A 26657-nucleotide genomic window follows, 5' to 3' on the forward strand; every position below is an offset into this window, starting at 1 on the left:
TTGAGACAGGTCATTGAAAAATATGATATTGCGATTCAGATTTGTGTGCATTTGTTATTGTTCAGTGGGAGGGCTCTATTCCAACTCTTACCATTCTGTGATTTCAATAGTTCTTTTTAAAAGGTGGTCATATCACAAGTGACTGGGATGGGCTGCCAGGGTAGCTCTCGGACATCCCACTGCTTCTCCTTGGCCAGAAAAGAGGCTTTTGCACCACATACTAAATATCTCACTTCTTCCTCACATTTGACACTCTGGCCTCTTCCTGCTTTTTCAGATTGACCTTCATTCTGGTGAAAGGCGCCAGAATTGCAGAAGCGTCAGTGTTTGATAGCTGATGGAAAGAATAACTTTATTTTGAACTACCAAAGGAAAGATCATGCTGAATCCACTGAAGTTGAAAAGAGGTCAGCCCTGACCCCAGAGGATCGATCCCATTGTTGTCTTTACATCCTGATCTTTTAAAATTACATTTACTATTAAGTTGTTTGGATATAGAAATTGCCTGGGGAGATCTAAGACTTTGGGTTTTGATAGTAAATGTTGGCATTGTTGCTGCTGAAAATGTGAAATGCCAGTTTTCCTGCTGCTTCGGCGCTCAGATTACCCTACTTTAAACCATGTTCTGTCCATAGTTATCTTGCTGCCAAATTACAAATAAAACCCATCTCCTTTAGGAAGCATTAAAATGATGGTGCAAACATCTCTCTATGGGGGAACACATAAGTCTTCTCCCACCCCCAAATTCCCAGACAGAAAAATATAACATTTTTATATATTTACTAAAGGCCCAGTGCACAAATTCGTGCATGGGTGGGGTCCCTCGACCTGGCCGCAATCAGGCCCGATCAGGGCCATCTTGCCCAGTCCTGATCGAGACCAGTGGCGGGGGTGTGGTGGGGGTGGGGGGGACCGAGGGAGGTTGGCCGGCTGCGGGATGTTGGCTGTGGGAGCACACTGACCACCAGGGGGCAGCTCCTGCATTGAGCATCTGCCTCCTGGTGGTCAGTGCACATCATAGCGACTGGTCGTAACGGTCACTTGGGCTTTTATAGATATAGATATACATGTAGATATATATATCTCTATATACAACATATACAATATATTTTTATTATTTTAAGAACATCAGGGTTTTAAAGCATGTAAAACAAACTAACAATTGTGAAACGTAAGACAGGGTTCTATTTGATTTGTGAGTATATACATTTTTCATGAAGATAGGAAATAAAAAATAAGAAAATAAAATTGGTAAAAACTGAAAATCCTACCCACACACATGTAATCAGTGTCTGTCCCGCTACACTTATGCCAGGAAGCCCACCAAGATAGCACCCCATCACCAGTCTCTTACCTTACAGTCCTTCCCTATTGTCTGGTATAACAGAACGCAGACAGGTGTTATAAGCAGGCCACCTCTTTCAGTACCTCTCTGCCTCTCCCTCCCTAAGCATCAGTTTCTTCATCTGTAAAATGAGAATGCAATTTCGTGATTCTTTTTCTGGAACCTTGGGACCAGATGAGTTTTAGAATTCAGGGTTTTCTTAGAATTTTTATTTTAGAAAGATAACACAGTGTAAATACAAATGTTATAAAGCAGCCCTAGCAGGGTCTGAAGCAGCATCGTATAATCAAACACGTTAGTAATTCTGCAGTAAATGTGTAGCTAGTCACACTTAGTGAGATAGAGTGTATACATGGGTCAAAGTTGACACCAAAACTTGCATTTTTCAGATTTTTTTTTTTTTATAATCGAACCTGTACTAATCCCTTCTTTGAGAATGTAAATATTTATTATTTTTTATTAGAATTAATGGCAGATAATGTGGCTTTAATCTCTTCCAGTTCAACCCACAGTTGGGGCTTGTACAGGAGGCAACCGGTAGACATTTTCTCCTCTCCCTCTCTCCCTTCCTTTCTCTCTCAAATCATTAAAAACATATCCTCGGGTGAGGATTAAAAAATAAAATCTACATACTTTAATAGGCAGATATGCTGGGAAAAGAAGTCCTCAAAAGAAAGAAAAATTCTCCTGCCATTCATACTCCTGCACAATGCCCTCCCCTTTCTCTTCCATTTAAGAAAGTATATTAGAATCTAGGAAAGTGAGAAGGACATTAACATAGGGTAACCTGAAATAGCCAGGAAGCCTGCCATTGGAATGTGAATTAAAGAATTCTACTCACTGTACACCTCTCCTTCCCATTAATTTCATTAAAAGCCATTATAATAGTTTTTAAAATGGTGGTGAACTTCACTCTTCAAAAAAATATTCACAAGAGGGCTTAAGTGCTTCTTCAGTAATTTTAGATCTAGACACATTACTCTGCTCTGACATGATTGATAAGATCAGAATTATAGATTTAGAACAGGACATGAGAATTCTATTACATGCAGTTAAAATTAGCACCAGCACATTTTCAGCTTTTTTTTTTTTTTGCCATAATTCTTAACTTGAGAGGATAAAATCAATCACTTCACTAGTTCAGCTAGCATCTGAACATTCTGAAGTGACTTATCTTTAACCAGGTTAACTTGCTAGCTTATGCTTGATGTGCCCTTAGGCCAGCAGTTTTCAACTCACTCGTGTACCAGGATTAGTGTGAGGTGTCTCATAAGAAATTTTACCAATAATACACCAGAGTTTATAAATTATTTAATTAAAAATAAATGAGTTGCTATTTCAGGTTACCCTATGATAATGTCTTTCTCACTTCCCTAGATTCTAATATAATTTCTTAAATGGAAGAGAAAGGGGAGGGCATTGTGCAGGAGTATGAATGGCAGGGGAATTTTTCTTTCTTTTGAGGACTTCTTTTCCAGCATATCTGCCTATTAAAGTATGTAGATTTTATTTTTTAATCCTCACCCGAGGATATGTTTTTAATGATTTGAGAGAGAGAGGAAGGGACAGAGGCAGAGGAGAAAACGTCTTATCGGTTGCCTCTTGTACAAGCCCCAATTGTGGGTTGAACCCACAAACTGAGCATGTGCTCTGACAGGGAATCGAACCCCTCAGTATGAAGGACAACGCTCCAACCAACTGAGCCATACCTGCCACTCATGTTGATTCTGCAGTCTCAGACCCCTCTTTTTTATTCATGAAAAAGCACTTAAAAAAAAAAGACAATATAATTCTCTTATTTCTTATGGCAAAGGTATTGTGTTTGTACTTTAATAGTATAAAGAGTAAACAGGAAAAAAATTCCTAAATTAAAAAAATTAGATTCATTGTGAATTAATTTTACTTACTGAAGGTATTTATGTGAAAATGGAGAAATGCAAATTTCAGTTTAAAGAACCAACTTTGATATGCACTAATTTATTTCATTAGACTGGGCAACTGTGTGAGGTAAGCAGTAATTTAATTATCTATACAGAAGTCTGGTTAATGGGTAATATTTTTGCTAAAGTAGATTCTATGTATGAACATAATAAAATATTGTTATACCATGGAGGAAATGAGCTTTGTCTCTAAGTAAATAAATAGAGTCTTTCCTATTTTATCCCCAAGCTTTGAATTAACAATTTATTGAAAGGACAACTGGATTGGAATTAACATTCTCCTTTGATGAGCTCTCTTCATATTCTGTCTGAGATTACTAGTATATGTACATATAAGTATCTTTTTGTCTCTTATAAAGAACCCAAGTAAGCTAAACTTAAATGCAGTGTTTTAATTCAAATAATCAAGTATTAAGAAATGAAAATGTTTCCCTTTAAGGGTGAATGGGTCACACTTACTAAAACTTTGTTAAATTTAGAGCATTTGTAGTGGAACCCTAGATAACTCTTTAAAGTGATTAGAATGGTCTTGATATGGATAAACATGGCCAAAAATTATTTATATTTACACTAGAGGTCCGGTGCATGAAATTCATGCACTTGGGGGTGGAGGGTGTCCCTCAGTCCAGCCTGCACCCTCTCGCAGTTTGGGAGCCCTCTGGGGGATGTCCGACTGCCGCAGAGGCAGGAGAGGCTCCTGCCACCACCGCTGCACTCGCCAGCTGTGAGCCCGGCTCAGGGCTTCTGGCTGAGCAGCGCTCCCCCTGTAGGAGCACACTGACCACCAGGGGGCAGCTTCTGCATTGAGCGTCTGCACCCTGGTGGTCAGTGCACGCCATAGCAACTGGTCGTTCCTCCATTTGGTTGATTTGCATATTAGCCTTTTATTATATAGAATTCTCTTTGGAGGCCATGGGAGACTCAGGACCCAAAGCCAAGAGCTGACTGAAAGCATGAGGTTGCCTATTGAAAGAGCATTGCCACACAGTGTGTCTTATTTTATTTTATTTTTATTATTTAAAGTATTACATATGTCTCCTTTTTCCCCAATTGACGCCCCACGGGCCACTCCCGCCCCCCCAGGACAAGCCCCTACTGCCCCAGTGTCCGTGTCCATTGGTTATGCTAATATGCATGCGTACAAGTCCTTTGATTGTTTTCTTACCCCTCCTCCCCTGCCTTCTCTCTGAGGTTGGATGGTCTGTTCAGTGTTTCTTTGTCTCTGGATCTATTTTTGTTCATCAGTTTATGTTGTTCATTATATTCCACATATGAGTGAGATCATGGGATATTTATCTTTCTCTGACTGGCTTATTTCGCTTAGCATAATGCTCTCCAGGTCCATACATGCTGTTGCAAATGATAAAAGTTCCTTCCTTTTTATAGCAGCATAGTATTCCATTGTGTAGATGTACCACAGTTTTTTAATACACTCATCTGCTGATGGGCACTTAGGCTGTTTCCAAATCTTAGCTATTGTAAATTGTGCTGCTATGAACATAGGGGTGCATATGTCCTTTCTGGTTGGTGTTTCTGGTTTCCTGGGATGTATTCCTAGAAGTGGGATTACTGGGTCAAATGGGAGTTCCATTTTTAGTTTTTTGATGAAGCTCCATACTGTTCTCCACAGTGGCTGCACCAGTCTGCATTCCCACCAGCAGTGCACAAGGGTTCCTTTTTCTCCTCATTCTCGACAGCACTTGTAATTTGTTGATTTGTTGATGATAGCCATTCTGACAGGTGTGAGATGGTACCTCATTGTTGTTTGATGTGCATCTCTCGGATGATTAGTGACTTTGAACATGTGTTCATATATCTCTCAGCCTTCTGTATGTCCTTTTTCAAAAAATGTCTATTTAGGTCCTTTGCCCATTTTTTTATTGGATTGTTTATCTTTCTTTTGTTAAGTTGTATAAGTTCCCTGTAAATTTTGGAAATTAAACCCTTATCTGAAATAGCATTGGCAAATATGTTCTCCCATGCAGTGGGCTTTCTTGTTGTTTTGTTGATGGTTTCTTTCACTATGCAGAAGCATTTTATTTTGATGTAGTTCCTTTGTTTATTTTCTCTTTAGTTTCTATTGCCCTAGGAGCTGTATCAGTAAAGATACTGCTATGACATATGTCTGATATTTTGCTGTCTATGGAGTCTTCTACGATTTTTATGGTTTCCCGCACAGTGTGTCTTTCTACCACAGCAAACAGCAGCAAAATTAAAGGATTGCTGGGAAAAAATCTTCGATGGGTCCCTTGCACATCTTGCAAGCAGAATTATTGGTTGCAAACTCTCTTTTTGATGATGTTTGTATACTGAACAGCCTCAGAAGTAGAGACAGTGTTTCCCTTTAGAGCAAAGGGCAGGCATGCTCACTGTCCATTATAAAAGATCCAGGTTCCCCAATCTCCAAGTTCCTCTCATGTAATTCACCTGTACAAGTGTCACCTAGTCCTCTTCGCATCACCCGTCTTTGTCTTTGGCCCAGGAGTCCTGTGCCCTCTACTGGAATCTATAAAACTGTAGCAAACTACTTGTTAGCTTGTGAGTGAAGTAGAATCTCAAACCCTTTACACTTACTGCTGAGAATGAATAAAAGACAGGTAAAAATGATAGCCTTCACCCCACCCCCCTCTGTACATGATCCCAAGAAGTTGGTGGTGGGTGTGCAGATAACATGGTCTGAAGTGTAGTATATGGATAGAGCACTGCATGAGATGGCAAGGCATCCAGTTCTAAATATATAAGGTGGTGTGAATGTTGGAGAATAACTGGCATTTCTCAGAAGTGTAGGAGATTGTCTTTTCATGAAGACTTTGTACACCCAGGGACAAAAAGGATGCTGGATCTGATTTGGACTTCATCTCTTTTGGCTCACATTCTCAAGAAAAACATTATCTTTAAATTTATGTGGAGCACATGCCATGTGCAATGGCTGCTTACTCTTAGAGACAGTGGATAAGCATAAGCCTCACCATATAATAACACCTCATTTTTGTCATCATGCCCAGGCTTCCCCATGCCAGGATGCCAAAGTCTATATTGTTATGAGTTATGACAATAACATTTCTTTATAACTGCCTTCCTAGTATGGACATGCCTCTAAGGAATGGTTCTGATAGACTAGATGGAAATGTCTTGTACTTCACCCAAAGTGGCTGAGGCCACGCCATCATGAATAGGGTAACCAGCATGTACCCTTTCTGTTATCTGTTAACTCATCAGAAAGAATGGGAAGGGATTTTGACATGCCCTTCAGGTGAAGGCCCAAACTGTCATTTTCCATGTGTTTTGGCATACAAAATAATGGAAGAGATAAAAGGACTTCTCCTAAGAGTGATCATAACAAATTATAGAGGGCTGAACCCTGGCCATTGTTGCTCAGTGATTAGAGTGTCATCCAATACACCAAATGGTCACAGGTTTGATTACTGGTCAGGGCACATACCCAGGTTGTGGGCTGGATCCCTGGTCAGTGCACATGTGTGAGGCAACCAAACGATATTTCTCTCTCTCTCTCCCTCACTCTTCCTCTCTCTCTAGAATCAATGAAAAAATGTTCTCCAGTGAGGATTAAAAAATATATATAGAGAGAAGAGTCTTCATGATTTTGCTGTTCACAAGCAGCCAAAGAGGCTTTTTCTCTGTAACTAATTGAGGTTGGCCAACAAGTGGCACTGGTGCTGCCACTCCCCCATCTGTGCCAATGTGTCCATGGCTGGTCCATCCTGGCCTTCTCTCTAGTAACACCAGACTCCAGCCTCCGGCCACTGACAATGGACTCATGATGGCCAGGGAGTCTAAATCTACTTGTTCCCTTTCTGTAGATGCTTATGAAGATTCAATATATTTGAGAATCACAATGCCCCATTGAAACGCTGTTGTGGGGAAATCTTACAAAGAACATTGTGAAATGGCACTTCTTATCCATAAGAGAAAATATTTAAACACACACACAATGTTAAGAATTAAAAAATGAAAATTTTCAAGAAGAATCAGATTAGATGCATGAGAGGAATATTTAAAATGATTTCAACAATTCAGAATTATTCAAAAGGCTAAACGTTATTCTAGCACTTTCATGACCACTGTTTTTCTTATTCACCAATTTTCTCCACTGACAGGTATGCTTTCATTGACTAAACATCAATGGTGTATTTTAGTGTAAAAGATTGCAAATAAGAAATGCATGATTTGATGAGAACTGCCCTAATCAGGATACAAATATGCCAGTTAATTTTGAATCTTGTAGTTTTTTGTGAACCCTCCTAACTATCTTTGAAGCTTTATATTTAGAAGCTTTTATCTGTTATTTGTAACCTAACTCTGAGAACTGCTGTGAAGATTAAATAAGGTAATAATAGCAAATTTATCAGCACAGACAAAGCCTGGCACATAGAAAATGCTCAGTAAGTGTTTAAAACATGAATGTTATAGATATTAGGGGTTTCCAGAAGGAAGCCAAATTCTGCTGTGCAATTTGGAAAATATAAAATAGAAGTCAAATGTGAATTTGTTTCTCAGAAGGTGATGGGGAAATAAAACAACGACTTTGCCTGCTTGCAAAACTGGGTCAAATTGGGAGAGGTCTCAACATAGGTATGCTGTGAAATTATCTATGTCTCACAGAGGGACATTGGGATCCATCCACAAGGTGACCTACCATTACCACTGATCAAGGGTGGGATCACCGCTGAGACCTTCCAGCCGGGGCAGGGGTAGTCCAGGCATAGTCCCTGTATCCCAGAGCTCCAGGGTTGACAGCAGGATCCAGAAGAGTTGTGCAGAGCACCAGAGTTACACAGATGTTAAAGGAAGGGACAACCGGAGTGTGTCCTGGGTATTATCACACAGGTTTACTTTCTGAATGCAGCTATGTCCCCTGAAGCCCCGAGTGAACCTTAGCTGCCACACAGTCAGCTCTGAACATCATTCAGAAGGTGGGGCTGAAATGAACCATCAGCTGTCAGAAGTTACACAGGTGCCATCATTGCCCCAGAAGCACCTGATGGATGGAGCTAAAGGCTCAGATATATCAGTCCCTCTTGCAAACATAAGGTTAATGTTCACTACTGATCTGGTAGGAGATCATCATTGTTTATCTGCTCTGGGCGGGAAGAGGAGGTGTTTGTTGCTTTTTCATTATGCCTTGCCTAGGGGGTAAGAATAACTCCCCACCCCAAATTCCATAGAATTAGTAACCAACCTAGAAACTGAATGAGGGCTTGGTCCAATTAATCAGACTCTGATTTCTGATTAAAGAGGACAACTCAGGGAAAGAAAGCACACGTGTCTGTCATGGGAACAATGGTCTTTGGTTTTTTTCCTAACTCTGGAGAAGACCATAAAAAACAATGGGTTGCCTTTAGGAGGCTCATAAAGATAGCTGCTGTAAAGCGATGGATGCCAATTACAGTTACATGTGGTGTTATTCAGTATGGAGCATGGATCTGGCTCTGAAACACCAGTTTGTTGCCATGGTCGGACCATTTTTGGAGTGATCATTTCAAGTAAAGGTGACACCTAATGACCTTAAGATCCTTGTGATTTCTCCAAGAGTCCCAGTTGTGCTTTATTTTTTTTAAATTAAACCCCAAAAAACACGTAAATCAGCTTGCAGAGAATATAAGCATAACTAAAAAGGAAATAATGCAGCATTAAAGGTCTTCCTAGATAAATGAGCAAAGGGCTTTACACAGGAAATAGAAAAGAAGATGCTAATCCATGTTATATTTTCAAATACATAGCATTAACTGTAGCAGTAATATTATGGTATGTTTTAGAAATAGCAGGCAATGCAATGTGGAAAGACTGCATCAGGGAAGACCTGCATGGATTATAAGGTAAATAAAGTGGAGGAAATCTCTGGGCTGTTGGGTTGGTATGAGGCCTGGCCCAGGTCACTTTCAGCTGTCTAACATGTGTTCCTCACTCATGGCACCCACCCAACATGAAAATGAGCTTTTCTGATTAAGTCATCCCATAAGCCTGGGAGCCGAGCTCTGTGGAGTGGGTCATTCGTGGAGATGAATGATTTCTAGTTTCCTAAGTGGTTACTGTGTGACAGTTGTGCTCATGGCAGGGGTAAGGGCTTCCGAGAAACACCCCATGATTGGTGGCAATTACTCAGCCCAGCTCATGGCTGGGAAATGCCAGCACCTGCCAGATGGTACTGGCAGGAAGTGGGCACCGTGCAGGCCTCTCTCAGCACTGCCTGATGAGGAAGCTCCGAGTTGGGGCAATGAACTGCAGTTGGCTCCTCTGCCACTTTGCACCTGTTAGTGAAGAGGCCAGGCTATTGTGTCATTCATGAGCAGAGGATCTCTTTCTTTCTGAATTTCGGAGTTAGTGTTATCCTTGTCTCCACACCGGGGGAGAAAGAGCTTTAGCTCTCATTTCCATAAAAAAAAGTGGGGGCAAGGGAAGTAATGACATTCTCTTCTGTGAAGACATTGAGTGAACAGAGTGAAATGAGGCAAACAGATAAAATAATACGATTTGGTTCTTTCTCCTGGAGTCTAGAATCTGGGAGGAAATTTGGAGTTTGCTGCCACAGGGCATCCAGGTGGTTCTCGAGGGAGCCACAGAGAAAAGGTTCTTGCTGTAACTTAGCGCCTTGGAAATGGAGGGTTGTTTTGGTGGTCTCCCAGACTATGTTATGTTCAGTTTTCCTTTCAGTGTGTGCCCCATGTCAAGCTGGTAGCCACCCTTGAGGAGAAGTTAATGATGTCTGAAAAATGCCTCTCCAAGCTGTGGCTAACGTGTTCTTGCATAGAACAAATTTGCACCAAGGGAGTTTGTAGTGGTATTTCCAGTGAGGCAAAGGTAAATAAACAGCTCCTAGGCAGTGGAAGAATGTGATGTAAAAGGAGAGGAAAATGGGGGCGGGGGCAATTCTAGGCATTGAAGCAGAATGAGGTTTCACATTGTGAGAGTCATTATGAGCCACTGGGACACATTGTGCTCCCTACAGCGACAGAGGAGAACCAAATGCAGAATCTAAGAAATGACCCCCAAAAGGGTGAAACTGCATGTCTACAGATACATGCCTTGTCTAAAGCTTGTCCTGCAGATCCTCAGGGGAAAAACGTGGAAGGAAACGGATGCTCAAGATTTGTAATAATAAGGACTTGTCTAGTCTTAGCATGCCATGGAAAGATTATGGGCTTTGAACCCACAGGATTGGTTCAAATCCTAGTTTGAATTCGCACTGTGAAATCTTGGATGAGTTATCTGGCCTCTGTGAATCTGTTTCCACATTGTATAAAGAAGGTAATAAGAAAACTAAAATAAAGCTGGGCACATAAGTGCTCAAAAATGGCCATTTCTGTTTCCCCTTGGTGAGAAGACACAAATCAGTGCAGTTGAGGAGTCCTTGTGTTGGAGGTGTGTGTACCCCAAGGGACCAGTAGTGGGTGTTGTAATTCTGAAGCATGAATCCATAGCATGAGACTTTGCAAGTCCAATCTAAGACTGCACACACTTGTCTTAGCCTAGGGTCTCTCCAAGTGAGAGACCAAACTCATGCAAAGGTACTTTGGAAATGCCATCTCCGGGAGCAGAAATACAGGACAGGGGAGGGAAACAGAGAAAGGGGGAAGCCAACACAGGATGCATGATTGCACTGGCTGTTTCATCCCCCCAGGACCTGTGAAATGCATCTCAACACTGTCTGCCAGGGGATGGAAGTGGAATAAATCATGCATTTATTCACTGGTCAAGTGTGGACCCACAGCACTAACTCCCCAGTCCTGCTGGGCTCAGCATGCCTGAATGCAGAGTGGATTCCTGGGACACTTGAGCTACAGAGTAGAGGTAACTAGGGCTGGAAGTGATCCTTTATGAGGAACAAGGTGAGGCTGCAGTCTAGATGCTCCTGTATAAAGCTTCTCAAAGTCTGCAGAGGAATAAGACCCTAATAGCTGTGGCTGAAATATAAAGAACAACTGACATGGTTTTGGGGTGGTGCAGAAGAGGGGTGAACACACCAGCTCTCAAGAAAGGCCCTTTTTGTCCTCCTCCCTAGAAGAGAGGTGCTGAAATAAATAATTTCTTGAGTGTCTTTGGCCTTTCAAGTCTATGATTAATGAAGATAAAAAATTGCTTAAAATGTATTGATTAATAAACGTGAATGGACCCAGCAGATCACAGCAATAGCATTTATTCTCCAGAAGATATCTGCCAGCTGTAGACAAGGTATGGAGCAAAACAGAGCTCTATCCAGTGTCTATTTAGAAACCTGAGTAGGCAGTTGTGCTATCCACTGAAAACAGAGAAATCAGTGTCTGGGCTCTGAGGAAAATATGGTGAAAAGTCAAGTTTATTGGCTCGTCGTACCATGACTATTACCTGGGCCTTCAGTGTTTTTTATGACTTAGGAAATCTTATTAAAGCTCAAACTTGGGGTTGTTTTATTAACCTGAAATTTAAGGAGAGGACATGGGGAACCTTTTGAAGTATACTTGACTCCAGGCAATATTATAAAGTGGATCAGGTTTGTTTTCAGCTCTTCTCTGTCCACCAGTCCCCCCTAATATCCCACACTCACTATCCCTGCATCACATTCACCCTTTGGGAACCTAGAACCCCACTGGACTACTCAGATGCCTCCGTGCTGTCAGCTAGTCTTTTAAAAAGGTTTTAAATTGATTTTTAGAGAGAGAGAGGAAAGGAGGGGAGAGAAACATCAATGGGAGAGCAAAACATTGATCTGCTACTTCCTGCACACACGGCACTGGGGATTGAACCTCCACCCCCGGGCATGTGCTCTGACTGGGAATTGAGGGGCCTCTTGATTTCATAGGTTGACACTCAACCAGTGAGCAACACTGGCCAGGATCAACCAGTCATTTTTATTAACACCTTGTACCTAGAACCTTGCTGGGAATCAAGTGTGGGAACACAGAAGATTGTAAACCTTCCCCAAATGTCTTACCCTCTAGTGTTCAATTCCTGCCCATGATGACTAGGTAATTTGAAAGATAAATTTGTATACATTGTGGCAGATATCTTTTATGTTCCTCCTCAGAGCCTGTAGGCCTCCCCATCTCTTGTTCCAGCTTTGCATGGGCTCTGACCAACTTCGCACCCATACACTTCTCATCTCCAGCTCCAGGCTCCTGTGTTGACACCACTGCTGGACCTACTAGGTGCCCGTGCCTTGGAATGCACAACCCAGAAGTGACCAAGTGGAGCCAGGGATAAATTCTTTCTCCTTTTCTCACTTCATCTCAGGGATGGTTCATAACTGACATTTATATAGCTTCTTGGAGCTCTGGTCTGTGGGCTGAACAGTCATGCTCAGCAGCTCAATATACTTCTCCATATTAGATCTCCTTCTTTCTCAGCTTCATTCCCCTTGTACTTCATTCCTCCATGAGATTGTGCTCCCTGATAAAATAGTAGCACATCCATTCCTTCAACAGATATTGTAAGGTACATACTATGAACCAGACACTCCCCAAGTCACTGCAAGCACTGAGATATTTATATTAATGACTTACCTGGCATCAGACATTTTCCCAGAAGCCACATCATTTAATTACCTTTGTAGGAGGCCAAGAAATCCTGGCCACATGGTGTAGAGCTGGATTTGCCCAAATGGGTTGGGACCCAGAGTGGCTAGAAACAAATGTAATCTCACAAAAGAACACGATGAGAGGCAGAGGAGGACGCCAGGGACAGGGCATTAAGAGCAAGATAAAGCAGCTGATCTGGGAAGACACACATCAGAGAAGAGACAAGAAATCAGGAGTCAAGGAGGTCAGGGGCCTCCAAATAAAAGATTTTTTTAAAAAAGCTTTTAAATAAATTATTCAATAACTCCTTTAGCAAACTCTTAGTGATTGGGGTGGTACTTCAGAAAACTCACAGTTCATAGAGAAAAACAAAGACTCAACAATCAAAACGTGAAATAATGAGTGTTTTATAAAAGTACACATGGGTTCTTGGGTCGAAGATCAGCAATGACATTTTTTCCTCTAGAGCTGCTCTGTCTAACTAGCTGCTCTGAACTTCCTGTGATGATGAAAATGAGTTCTATTCTGTAATGTCCAACACAGCAGCCAGCCACAAGTGGCTATTGGGCACTGGAAATGTGGTTAGTGTGACTGAGGAACTGAATTTTCAATTATAGTTAATTTTAAGTAATTTAAATCTGAATAGTCATATGTGGTTAGTGGCTACTGGTTGGGACAGCACCGTTCTAGAGGACGACATCCTAGCTGAGTTGCTGGGAATGAAGAGGCATTATCCAGGCCATGTGGAGGGTGAGGATCAAGTACAGAGTGGGGAGTGTTCCAGTCAGAGGGAACAGCAGTGAAAGGCAGGGGGATCCATGTGTCTGCTTATTAGGCTTGTGATAGAGCAAGTGACAAAAAGGGAGTCTTGAAAGGTATATGGAGGCTGTTCGTGGCAGGCCTTGTCACAGTGACTAAATCACCATTTACTAAGGGTGCACTAAGCTCCGGGCATGTAGCTGTGTGCATTACATATTCATCTCATCCTCTACAGCCCTGGAGCTGGGGTAATGCACACCATGTTGTTGGTGAGGAGACTGAGGCACAGAGAGTCGCTTTAACATAACCAATGCAACACAGCTTCTAAGTGGCAGAGCAGGATTTAAAGAAGGGTCTGACTCCACAGCCCATCTTCTTTCCACCTTATCTTTACCCCATTATGCGTGCCATGCGGATAGTTTGGGCGGTCATTATAGGTAAGACTGTTCTGCATTGGCATTTTTCCTAGGCAGGCATGATGTAAAAACAAGGAGACAAAGGAATTGAGAGGACTGGGCAGAAGGATGAAGGATGGCCCATAGTGTGCCCAGGATGGAAGGAGAAGGAAGTATATATGAGAGGCCAATGAATGGAGATAGTGGGATAATTAAGAGACTGAAGGCGAGGACATTGTGGTCAGAGGGGATAATTGCTGGTTTATCGGCTTTCAGCCAGAGGACTACATGAGTATTCTCAGCCCTGGAGCTGAGGGCGTTAATTGGTGGGGAAAGCCTTTGGCAAAGTTCCAAACCGGCACATAGACAACCTCTTTTTCTTCCAACAGACAGAGGCCCAGGCTCCTCCTCTGTGTGAGTTTCAGAATTTTTATTTTTTTAATCTCTATTTTGGTGCCTTATTTTTGCTTAGTGACATAGAAATAAATAGCATTGACTTAAAAATGTTTGTAACTCTCAGCACGCTAAGCCACATGGAGCCAGGGAGGAGGTGGCAGGGATGTAAGGAAGGGGGCATATGCCCTCACCTGCAACTCTTGAGGACACAGATCCTCTCTGCCCAACATATGTTCTAAGAGGTCACGTGCCTTAGGTGAGATGGAAGTGAATGTGAGGTTAAATGTATTTTCAATTTGAAATCAAAATTTATGTAGACATGAGTCTTAATATATCATAAAAATCATTTGGAGAAATACTGAAAAATGTCCTGAACTCTTACTAAGGAAACTGATTTGCACATGGTGATAGAAACATTTTTTATGAAAATGGCAAATGTAGCATGGTTTCATTGGCATTATCTATTTTAGTTAGAATAGCTCCTATCTCTAGATTTTTCTCTTAAAAGGACTCCTTCAATAATTCAGTTAGACTCCTAAACTAATAGACTGTTTGCCATTTCTCTCAGTATTACTTAGTTTTCTTTTTCAGAAACACACACACACACACACACTGAGTGGCCAGATTATTATGATCTCTGAACGCATAATAATCTGGCCACTCAGTGTGTGTGTGTGTGTGTGTGTGTGTGTGTGTGTGTGTGTGTGTGTGTAATCTGGCCACTCAGTGTGTGTATATTTAACTTGTACTGGGACTAGAGTATTATATGTGAGAGCACATACCAGGAGAAATAAAGCTGTAAATGTATCCTCTGGCCCTGGCCCATGTGGCTCAGTGGGTTGGAGCATCGTCAGGTCCACCAGAAAGTCAGTGATTTGATTCCTGGTCAGGGCACACACCCAGGGTTCAGAGCCTTGGGACCTCACTGCTGTCCTCTGTGCCTGGAGGGCTCTGTTATTCTTCCAGGCCAGAGAACAGCTCTCACCTCCTGAAGCCTTTCCTGGGAAAGTCTCTCCTCCAGAGCAGAGTTGGTGGCATCATCCTACTCCCTGCTCCCCTTGGCTCGGGACCTGCAGCTACTGGAGCCCTTACCACCTTGTTTTATATTTAGTTCTTACAGAGCTTGCCTCCCTTTCCAAAGCCCAGATTTGAGCACTGTAAGGGCATGAATTATGTCAGATTCATTTTGAAATCCCCCAGATTATCTGAAACTTATAGGTACACAATGAATATCTATATATATAAAAGCCCAGCGACCAGAATGGTGGAACAACCGGAACGACCAGAACAACTGCACACTGCGGCAGCCAACCAGCCTGGTCTGGGCCCCGATTGCCCCCCTCCACAGCCATCCTGGCCCCCAATCAGCCCCAACACCCTGATCAGGGGCGAGGCCAGCCACCAACCACCCGTGGCCCCTCCCACCAGCCAGCCGGACCCCACCTGTGCACGAATTCATGCACCGGGCCTCTAGTTTTAAATAAAATGTTTGAAACCAGTGCTACAAAGAAGTCTATCTAAGTGCACTTAGACACCGCTCTAATGCTGCAACATTAAAGCTTCTGGGTACAAACGAGTGCTATCCCATTAAGCTCTGTCATTTTAGAAGTACCCAGGCCTGGCCGCCCCCTCAGGCCTCGCTGCCTCTGTGCCACTAGTGTGAGCTTTCTTCTCAATTGTGTAGCCTTGCTCTCCAGTGAGAATTTTAAGCAGAGATTATTGTCATTTGCTTCCGCTCTGGAGCAAAATAAATTCAGAAATGTATACAGATGACTTGTCTCCACTTAAACCCTTGCTCACAATTGAAACCAAAAGTACATCTTTCAAATATGACTGACTATTGCTTCTTGCTTCTTGCTTGTCTACCTGAGCTTAGCACAATCTGAGAAGTCTGTACATAAGAGCCAGGTTCTTGAACTAGTTAAATGTATGAGAAAAAACTGAAAATGTAAATATCATGTTCTTGTAATCAACTTGGATGAGAAATCAAGAAGTTAACACTGAGCTGCTACTCAGTATAATAGTATCTTTCTAGAAGGGTACTTAGCCTTCCAAAAACATACACAGCTTTTTTTTCTACAGGGCTTGTGAGAGGAGTTGGGGAGACCTGAAATTAATGTTTTGTACTCTAGCAACTGCCTAGAACAGCGGTCGCCAACTGGTGGTCAGTGGACCACTGGTGGTCTGTGAGGTCCGAAAGGTTGGTCACCGCTGGTTTAAGGAAACCTTTGGAACAGCGGTCGCCAACTGGTGGTCCGCGGACCACTGGTGGTGTGTGAGGTCCGAAAGGTTGGTCACCGCTGGTTTAAGGAAACCTTTGGAGCAGTGGTCGCCAACTGGTGGTCCGCGGACCACTGGTGGTCTGTGAGGTCCGAAAGGTTGGCGACCACTGGCCTAGAACACTCTTATTTTACATATTAAAGGAAACAAAAACCTAAACTTTGAAAACCTTCCTCAGACAAACTTGGTGGACACATTTAAGATGCTGCCCTTGGCCCAGTGAAGAATGGGAAGAGTAACCCCATTGTTTACTGACTTAGTCCTGCGCCTGCTGGCCTGGGAAGGAGGGGACCTTTAACCATTTCTCCCTGCCCATGCCTGAGCAACTCCCACACTCCTAATTCCCCGTGAAAGCCATATGGAGTCCTTCTTTTCAGCTCCAGGAATGTCTCCCACATCCCTTGGGATGCTTTCTGCTCTCTTACCTGGACTGTGTTCTTTATCCAGCCCTTTCACTTCCAGACTCTGTTGGCCGCTCTGCCAGTCTTTTGAATTGCCTTCTCCACAAGAGGTTTTCTTACGTTTTGCCCAAGTTGGCTTCACTGGACACAGAGATCCAGCAGGGGGTGCCCAGACCCAGGAACCAATGCTGAGCCTCAGCAGAGAGCCCCAAGCCCACTCTTCTCTGAGAAAGCTAGTCAGTGGGTGCTGACTAGCCTTACCTGCTCACATCATGCTGCCCTTGATTAAGACAGTAACATGTGGCTGATACTCATTTTTCCATTCCTGCCTTGCCTATGTTCGTCAGATCCAATAACCAGCAGCCTCACAGAATCTGGTGCCCAATTCTCTGTTTTTCAATTCTGGCCTTAGTGTTTTGCTTTTGCTGTGGCATCTCAATGGCTGTACTGTTTACTAATGGCTGCTTTATTTGGCTCCACTTTCATTTTAGCAGATGCGGCTCTCATAATTCAGAGTAGAACTGGAAGAGACCTTGCAGGCTCGTACAGAGGTGCTCCTACACAAACATTTTCCTTGAAATGTTTGTGATTCCTTTCATATGCTAAAAAAAATTTCCATAGGTATTTTTCTCCTCAGTTTCTTTGTGAATTAAAACTTCCGAATCCCCAGAAAGGGATGACAATAATAATACTAATAATGTAACTTTGAGCATTTCTTGCATCTATAACATTTCTTTCATTGCTTTCTCTTCGTCCTCCTCTATCACTTTTTCTTCTTGCTTCCCAGCTCTTTTCAGAAAGGCGCAAATATTTGTCTTTAGGAAATAAATGATCAGCTTACCCATAAAAATTTTTGCCATGAAAACTCAATTGAAGAAACACAAGGAGACAGTAATTCTGGGTTTAATGTTCCTAACAACTTACTTTGACAAAAACCTCTGAGGGACTTTTCTGTCCTGATTCTTCCAGAGAGATGGACACTTGGATCAAGAATATGTTCTTCCTGTCAGTATTCCTAACTGGCTCTTTGAGTTGCCATTTCTTTCACACCAAAGCCCTGGAATATATTCTTTCTATGGGGTCTATTTAAGTAGGAATAGAAATAGAACAAGATCTTCTCATAGGAAAAAGTGGTTCCAGAGAAGACAGTGTCTATTAGCTCACACAGCAGACTACTCTAAAGCTTTGACTGTCAGGCTGATTAAATCTCACATTGCAGGGAACATTGTTTTTAAGTGCACACTTTTGTATTCTTAGCTTTCATAGAGAATATGGACTCCTGAGGAACTAATATTTAACTTCCTGGAAACCAAATTATATCCTAGATGCTCAAGAGGAGGATGTTCTTTGGAGTAACTCTGATAAATTATTTTGGAAGCAAATGATCACTTACTGATTTTTTTGGATGTTCACATGGCCTGTGTAAAGAAAATTAAATGCACCTGGGGCTAAATAGTATTTCATGCATTACACCTTCGTTTTGATGGTAAATCCTTTGTAGTACAAAATGCCTATCAGCAAGTGACTTAGATTTGTTCTTTATGTAAAATAGCTTCTAGGTGGGATGAAAGCTTTTCAGCTATTTAATGTATGATAATATAACTTCCCTAGCACTGATAACAAGTGGAAAACACAATTCTTCATGCCATGTCAGTCTTCATTTCTCATTTTCATGGTCCTGTTGTGATTATACAGAGCCTGGATAACTTAGCAAAATAAATTTTGAAATGTTACTGTGAAGATTATAGTAATTTATGACATGGAAGGAGTGATGTCCCTTGGATTTGATAAATCTGGGCCTTCTGCTTCCTCACTCCTGCATCCAGGCCCATGTTTGGGGGAAGCCAACTTATAGAAAAGAGTGATTCAGAAATGCAGTTGGGAGGAAGGCAAAGGAGGTGGCTGCAGCCAACCAACACCCACACAGCCTTGCTCGCCACCATCACCCCTCTTCCTGATCCCTGAGATGAGGCGGAAGGCAGCATGAGGTATGAACTGTCCTGTGCTGAATACTGAGACCTCTGGCTTCATTTCTCACTACAGTGTAGGCTCATTCTCTTGCAGTTTCTCTCTTTCTCCCAAACTCCCTCCAGCCCTATAGGGGAGGAGCACACATTGACATTTTGACCCAAGCCCTGCATCTCCACCCTGAATGGTTCACAACCGTTTGTAAGTCCTGGTTTCTTATATTTGAAATGTGACAAATTTTTTTAAATAACTAGCCTACTATTAAATGGTGCCATTTTGCCATGTGTTGTTTACTTGACAGGTGAATGAGGGATAGCCCCTTTAATATACTAATATCCCATATGCCCATTTTTGCTGAAGGTTTTAACAAACCTCACATCTTTTCACTGATAATTGTGGAAATCTAAATTTAGGAAGATAGAGTCAATGACTCAACAAATGTTTCCAAATATATTACTATAAAGACCCATAGTCAGAATTAAATTTCTATTTCTCAGACTTCACCTTTAGAGCAGTTCCCTACCTTTCATTTTTAAAGATTAGAACATTTTTTTTTATAATTGGAAGGAAACCAACTGGGAAGCAGGCCTTGTGATGGAAAAATAGACCAGTTTCTAGCTTAATTTTTGCTTTTATGCATTAGAATAAATTGCTGTAATGCCTAAGACTCTCAATTAGGCATTATCCACAATTATTTCAGTGTGAGCAAATTCATTAGACATCAGTGGTAACTGTCTTCTATTTATTCTGAGTATAAGTTTTGTGTAAGAAATGTAACTTTTCTGTGCCTTTTGGCTGCACCAGCAGATATATAAGGAAATATATCTAGGAAAAAGCAAAATGATACATCATTTTAGAGGGAAAACCTATATCACCATACTATTTATTTAGAATTCCTGTGGTTCCAATCCAGCTCTTGTAAGGAGATTTATGTATTTGAATCATTAAGGATTCTCTTAAATGTGCATAGTAGGGTCTTTCTGTTCACAAGAAACAGCCCATCTCCATTTATCTTAATTAATTGTTTCACATATCTGTGCTATATAACAAATTACCACCATAATTGGTGGCTTAAGACAGCAATAATTTATTATTTATCATCATTCTCAGTGCTTGTTAACCCTCAGATGGCTAACATCTGGCTCTTCTGCTCTCAGATGATTTTTCTGTTGCATGTGTATTAACAAGCCTTCAGTTGGGACCAGAAAGTTAAAAATAGTCTTTCATGTGCCAGTGTCTCTTTCCATTAGTCTCTTGTCATTCAGTAGTCTGCTCAGACTTCCCAGAGGGAACATTACAAGAGGATAAGCCCCAGTGTGCAAGTGTTCAATGCACCTCTGCTTGCATAGTTCTTGCTAAAATCCCATTGATTAAAGTATGTCACATGGCCAAGCCCAGAGTCATGTGAGAGGGGACTCCCCATGGGTATGGATGCTGGGAGGAGTGCTTCCTGTGGGCCACCGATGTAGCAGCTTACCCACCATGTTAATGAAGGCTTGTTTTAGAATTCACAGATAGAAGAAAGACAGGAAGACATTTCCATCACAACCACTATTCTGGCAAACTTCATAAAGAATTGGAACATCATGTTAGAGTTTTAGAGGCCTGGTTGCCATAGTGCAACAGGAACAGACACTTGTTATCACCTGTCAGGTGTTCCACTGATTCCGTGTCATTCAGTGACTCTTTGTCTCTATTTCTGCTGATCTTGTTGCTGTCTACTGGCTTCATTCTGCTCTTGATTATGTCATATCCTCTGCTTATGCATGGTTTCTCATGCTATCTTGCCTCTGGGTGATCTTTGAGCTTTATTCCTGCCCTAAACTATTGACTCACTTTCTCTTTCAGCCTCATATTCACCCTCCCCAGGAGAAAGGAATGTCTTACCACTTCATCAGTCATTCTTCAGCCATCTACAACAGCCAAGTCATTTCACAGGCTCTATGTGGCTGCTGCCTTTGGTCAGACCCCCCCATCCCCTAATTCTTCTAGCCTTAGTCAGGATGGTGGGGTCAATGATGAAAGTCAGACTGTGAGCATGGCTTGCCTTCAGAATGGAATAGTCTTCTCTCCATTCTGTTTAGCTAATTGTAATTGGATTTGAAGGTAGGAGTGAGCAAGGCTTTTTTTGAGAAACACTATTATCTTTCTCTCTTATTCCACCCTTCGTTCGTTTTCTAATCAGCTCTCTCATTCCTGAGGCTGATGCTGACAACTGTCATCAGATAACTGGCTGGACACGTGTAGAACAGGTGCCACCCTTGGTCAGGGTCACTATTAGTCTTACACATAAGGACTTTCATTAAGCATTCTTTATCCCTTTGTCTTAGATCTCTTAATTATATCACTATCTACTATTTCCTTTCTTATAGTTTCTGTGCTTAATAAAGGAGGTGTGGAAAAGCCAGTAGCAAAATAATTTTGTGTGGCAGATAATTAGATTCCATTGAAAGACTTCGGTATTTTTTATTGTTTAACACCAGTCAAAAAAGGCTTTAAATTTTTTTCTAAATCCAAGAGGTCCTTAAAACATTGTGTTATATATATATATATTTATATTTATACTTCTTTATGCATCAAATATCTCTAGAAGGATTTACAAAACTTGGTAATAGTAACACTCAAAGGGCAGAAACTTGGTTTCTGGCTTGCTTACTTTGAATTATATGGTCTTTCATACCTTATGAATATGGTATTATGTACATATATTGCCTACTTTTAAGTTAACTTTTAAAGTGCATCTTACCTACATTGTCCTGACTTGCAGTTCCTTTAAAAGTCCAGGGCCAGCAGGTGGTACCATCCCAGCTGGCACCATTCTCATAGACTCCAGCGTGAAGAGGCCCCTGAAGTTGTGCTATTGGCAACACTGTGAAGATATGTTGATATTCAGAAACCATTCATGCTTTTTTTTTATTTTTAAACACTGGTGCCTGAACTTGGTCATTCTGTTTGCAAGTTGACTAAATGTAAAATAGGAGGATATGAGAGGGAGGGAAATGCTAGGGGCTTCTCAGGCTGTGACAATGTGAGATAACTGAAAACTCCAGAACTTTTCAGAACTGGAGCCCTAGGTCTGGAGCTTCTCATACTGTGAGTCCTTAGGCACATGACTTTACCACCTTGCATCTTGGGTTCTGTATCAGGAAATTGGAGCATGTAATAGTATTTACCTTTGGGGATTATTGACAAGAGGAGGTAAATTAAAGCAGGGAGCAGACGCAGTGTGACTCCTGGCACATGGAAGGTTCTCGGTGAATAATAGCTGTCCACTATGATTGGTTTTTTCTCCTCATCTATTAAATGCATATAATACCTGATTTCCTATTTTGTGGAGCTTTTCTGAATAGCAAATAAGTTATAATGCCTGATGAGTGGAGATTTGAGCTATTTTTAAGTTGTAGTCCATTATCTGTTATTTGGGTAAAAATAAAAGATCTGTTCGTTGTTCACCTTTCCTTCAGTACTATTCCAGGTTCTAGCTACCAGATTCTTTGTGGAAACTCTACTATGGGACATCACCTTGGGCGAGGAGGAAATTAGAAACTTGTTCCTTGGTACTTCATAAAGTTTGCCTTGACAATCTCTGTAGTCACATCTCAAACTACTGTTTTCTGAGGCGCACTCATCGTAGTGTTGTTGCATAGATTTAAGGGTGACTTTGTTGATGTGTTAATTATGTGAAGTCATTGTCCATTCTCTCTAACCTTCGTTCCATAGTCTCAGACTCAAAATCTGTGATTGAAAAGCACAGGTATGGGCTAAAAATGGGCATTGATGTGCTTATTCTTTGTGGTAAACACACAACAAAATATAAAAAGTAACCATTCTCAGGTTCACTGCTGAAAAACGCCTTTCACAGCCAAGATAATGTCCCACGCAGTTAGCTATCCAGTCAGTGAGGCCAGCCACTGATGAGTCAGGAGAGCAATAATTAGTGTGCCACGGAGCAGCCAGTCACAAGTTTATTGGCTCAGAGAGTGGGTCATCTTACGTGTGCAGTCAGCATTAAACCACCCATATGCTTGGATGCTCAAAAGTACAGATTAGAATGAAATGGTAAGTAATGCTTTGTCTCTCAGTTTTTTAATTAAACGAATTTTATCTTTCACTTGAAAGAAAAATATTTTATTTTCTTTCTAATGACAAGACTTTTTAAGTAAACAACACAAGAGCTGTTTCTTGGGCTTAATAACAGCTTTAGGTTTTTAAAAATATAAATGTACCATAAATAATGCAGGGGAATATTTGCTCTATGACTTAATATGAATTTTGGGCTAAAAGAAGTAAGAGAACCTTGAATTGCATTTCTTTTCTAATGATGAAAAGTTTACTGAAGAAGGGAGGTAAGAGGTTCTGGAGTTAAGGTGTGAAAAGTTACTTTGAATGGCATTAAATGAAATATTAAAAGGCTTTATTGTTTATCATTAGTCTGGTTCATTTTAACAATATATGTGTTTTCAAATATCAGGGTGATTTATATTCCAAAGATGAACCTACCATTTGTTTCATTCCAGCATGCTTTAAAATGTCTGTGGCAAATATTTTTTTCCAAATTACAAGCTATATTGTGCTCACATACTCTTTAGCCTTGACTACACATGACTTGCTATTTCATATTGGGGTTTTATTTATTTGAATGTCATTGCATGAACAATTTAGTTTTCGTTCATGGTTCTCATGTACGAGAGAATGACCATCATTTTTCAAGGTAAACTACGAGGCAGATGGGCTCCTGGCAGGGCAGGGCGTTGACATCAATATTGAGTGCAGAAGCAGTGGTGTTTCTTTGTGAGATGCGCAGCGCACATTACTCTTACAGAGGGTAAGCGTAATTTCTTGTAGCTGTATTTGATTTTCACTTTGACTGAGTGCTGGGGACTTAATGCTGTCCTTGGGCATTGGGTTTTTCACCTGTGACGGCATACGTAGGAGGAGTGAGTAAATTTCCAGGGGCAGGCTTCAGAGGATGGGCTGGGCCATTGCTTTGTGCTCCTCAAACAGAACCTATCCTGGACACAATTTTGTGGCTACTTACAACTTCTTGGAAGAGAGACCACATTTTCAATTATCATAGTTCATGCCTTTCTCATTTTGAGGATTTACTCATGTCTCTTTTAAGTAAGTGCTTTCTCTATTTTTCTTAATGTTTTTCTTTATGCATCACTGTGGTTTAAAATGCGATATTTTATTCCATATATATATACTCTTAAAAGGAAAAGCAGGTTGAACGATACTTTCTTTTATTTGAAGTTGTCTACCGGTTTTCTCGATTTTGAAGGATGACTAGTTAAGGCATCCAGGAAAAATAAATAATAAATGAAGAACTTAGAACAGAAAGTGTATGTGGTTGCTTAAGAACTTATGAGCATTATAATGTATTAGTACACCTTTGAGAAAGTGTTTCAGTTCTCCAGCACCTATTCAGAGAGCGAGGCACTTAAGTCGAATAAACTCAATTACTTTGACACAAAAATCTGGCAGGTGTGCCATTTGTTTTCTCAGTGATTCTGAGGTTATCTCTGAATTATGTATAGTATGTACATCAACTTGTTTTAGTGCCATTTATGCTAGGTATTTTTATTTTCCCTGAAGCTTATGAGCAAATGCAAAATTAGCAATTTAACAGAAGATCATGAGAGACGTAAGTAAATTTGGCTAATTGATGTAGATATGCTTTGCACACACAGAAAGACAGTCTGGTTTGTATTTGGGTTAGAAATGGTAGTGTGAGCTTCTATACCTGCCTCTCAATGCTTACTGGGCCTGACTGTTTACATATTATATTATGGAAAGTCAATTTCCTATTTCTTAAATGAAACTACACAATATGGATGTTTCATTCACAAAATATTTATATATGTATAATATCTATATTTAGCACAGCAAATTCTTTTATTTATTTATTTAGCAAGAAGTGTCCAATTACAGTAGTAATTAGATTCATATCAGAAGTCAGTTGCTAGCAAAACATGTCTGTATTCTGTGTATGTGCTCATCTTCTCCTGTGGACAGTAAACATTTAATGTGCAAGGCACACTAGGTTACATGAAGGGAGAGGGATACAAAGATGGGAGAGGCCTAAAGGAGTATGGTAGAGAGCATGAATACAAAAAATAAATCTATTTGATTCTATCTGTCTATCTATCTATCTATCTATCTATCTGTGATGATTAAAATAAGGAATTTCAGGAATTTTTTTGGGGGGGGAAATGACTTCCTAGTTTTAGTGATCACTAATGTTTCAATTTTAACTGTTCTATACAGAAATAAATTGGACTTTGATAAGGAAATATGGTGGAATGGGCATTCCAGGGAGAAGGAATAGAATAGATAAGGCAAAAAGGTGGGAAAATTCAAGGTATTGACCTAAGAAAGAAAAACAGAAACAGACCATCAAACAAACAAAACAAAAAGTTACGTGGAAATAGGAACAGATAAGGTAGGTAGGATAAAATGTAGCCAAATTATTGAGGGTTTTTTTAACTACCTGTTTAAGGATATATTGAACTCTGTTTGGTAGATCCCATATGGCTACTCCCAATATTTAACCACAGAAGACCCTTTAGGAAGAATTAACAGTGCTCAGGAGGGTGACTTCAGTGAGGAAGGCCTGAAACGCAGAGCCCAAGCATATCTGCTGCCCCAGCCTAGTCTAAGGAAAAGATGGGAAGGCCCGAATTGTCAGTAGTTCAGCTGGTAAGTCAGTGTGGGGTTTGAAGCAAATTTGCAGCAATGCCCTGGAGTTTCCCAGAAATAATCTGTAGAATGGAGAAGCCTCCCCTCTAACGTCACACTTTCTAACTGACTTATAAGTCAAGTTTGTGTGAAGGCATGGCAGGCTCTGATAGGAATGCAGATATTTTACATGGAAATGAATTGACTAAAAAATGTGAAGCACAGAGACATGGAACAGACTGACATATCTCAACGTGGGGTTGGGGGGACCAGAAGAGATAAACTAAGGAACTTACTATATATTTATATGCATGGCCCATGGACACGGCAATAGGGTAGTGAAGACCTGGAGGGTGGGTAGGGGCTGGGAGGAGGGAGGTAAAGGGGGGCGGGAATGGGAGATAGCTGTAATACTATCAACAATAAAAAAATATTTTAAAAAAATAAAAAATAAGTAAAAAATAAAATGGAAAAATCATAAAGATGGCAGAGTAGACAGATTTTTGCTTAGCATCACTACCAATATTTCTGACCTGATTTCAGCTGGTTTATGAATAAATGATTATTCTAGTCCCAGGAGTTAAATATTTAAAAATTAGCTCGCTTTTAGAGTTCATGTATAATCCAGGACTGATTTTCTTTGCTGCCGGTTTCCGCTCTTCATTTCCTTCTTTTTAATACACTATAATTTTTATTCTGTACTTTTTCAGTTTCCTGCATGAAAATTATTTAGACATTGCCCACAAATCTTTTGTGAAAGAAGAAAAGGAAATTCAGCTTGTGGGTCTCAGCAGGAGTTAAGCTAATGCAGCTGAAAATAATGCCGAAAAAGAAGCGCTTATCTGCAGGCAGAGTGCCCCTGATTCTCTTCCTGTGCCAGATGATTAGTGCACTGGATGTGCCTCTTGATTGTAAGTATTAACGTTTTTAAAGCTGTTAGGCCCGGGAGTCAAAACCTCCCCAGCATTTACCGTTACTCTGAA

General features: G+C 41.0%; 1 protein-coding gene across 48 annotated transcripts in view; it reads left to right on the forward strand.

Annotated features, from left to right (window-relative positions):
- Positions 1-26657, forward strand: part of NRCAM (neuronal cell adhesion molecule) — a 278384-nt gene that overhangs the window by 161202 nt on the left and 90525 nt on the right. For 40 of the 48 annotated variants that reach the window (XM_080663306.1, XM_080663272.1, XM_080663305.1 and 37 more), the window contains one exon: positions 26385-26585. In XM_080663306.1, the coding sequence (XP_080519432.1) occupies positions 26480-26585 (106 nt within the window). In that variant the 5' untranslated portion in view covers positions 26385-26479. Of the gene's footprint in view, positions 1-389; positions 408-26384; positions 26610-26657 lie in introns of those variants that run through there. The other 8 variants (XM_080663312.1, XM_080663309.1, XM_080663313.1 and 5 more) reach the window with 2 other exon arrangements.

This window comes from Plecotus auritus (assembly GCF_963455305.1).
Source record: "Plecotus auritus genome assembly, chromosome: 4".
Taxonomy (NCBI): Eukaryota; Metazoa; Chordata; class Mammalia; order Chiroptera; family Vespertilionidae; genus Plecotus; species Plecotus auritus.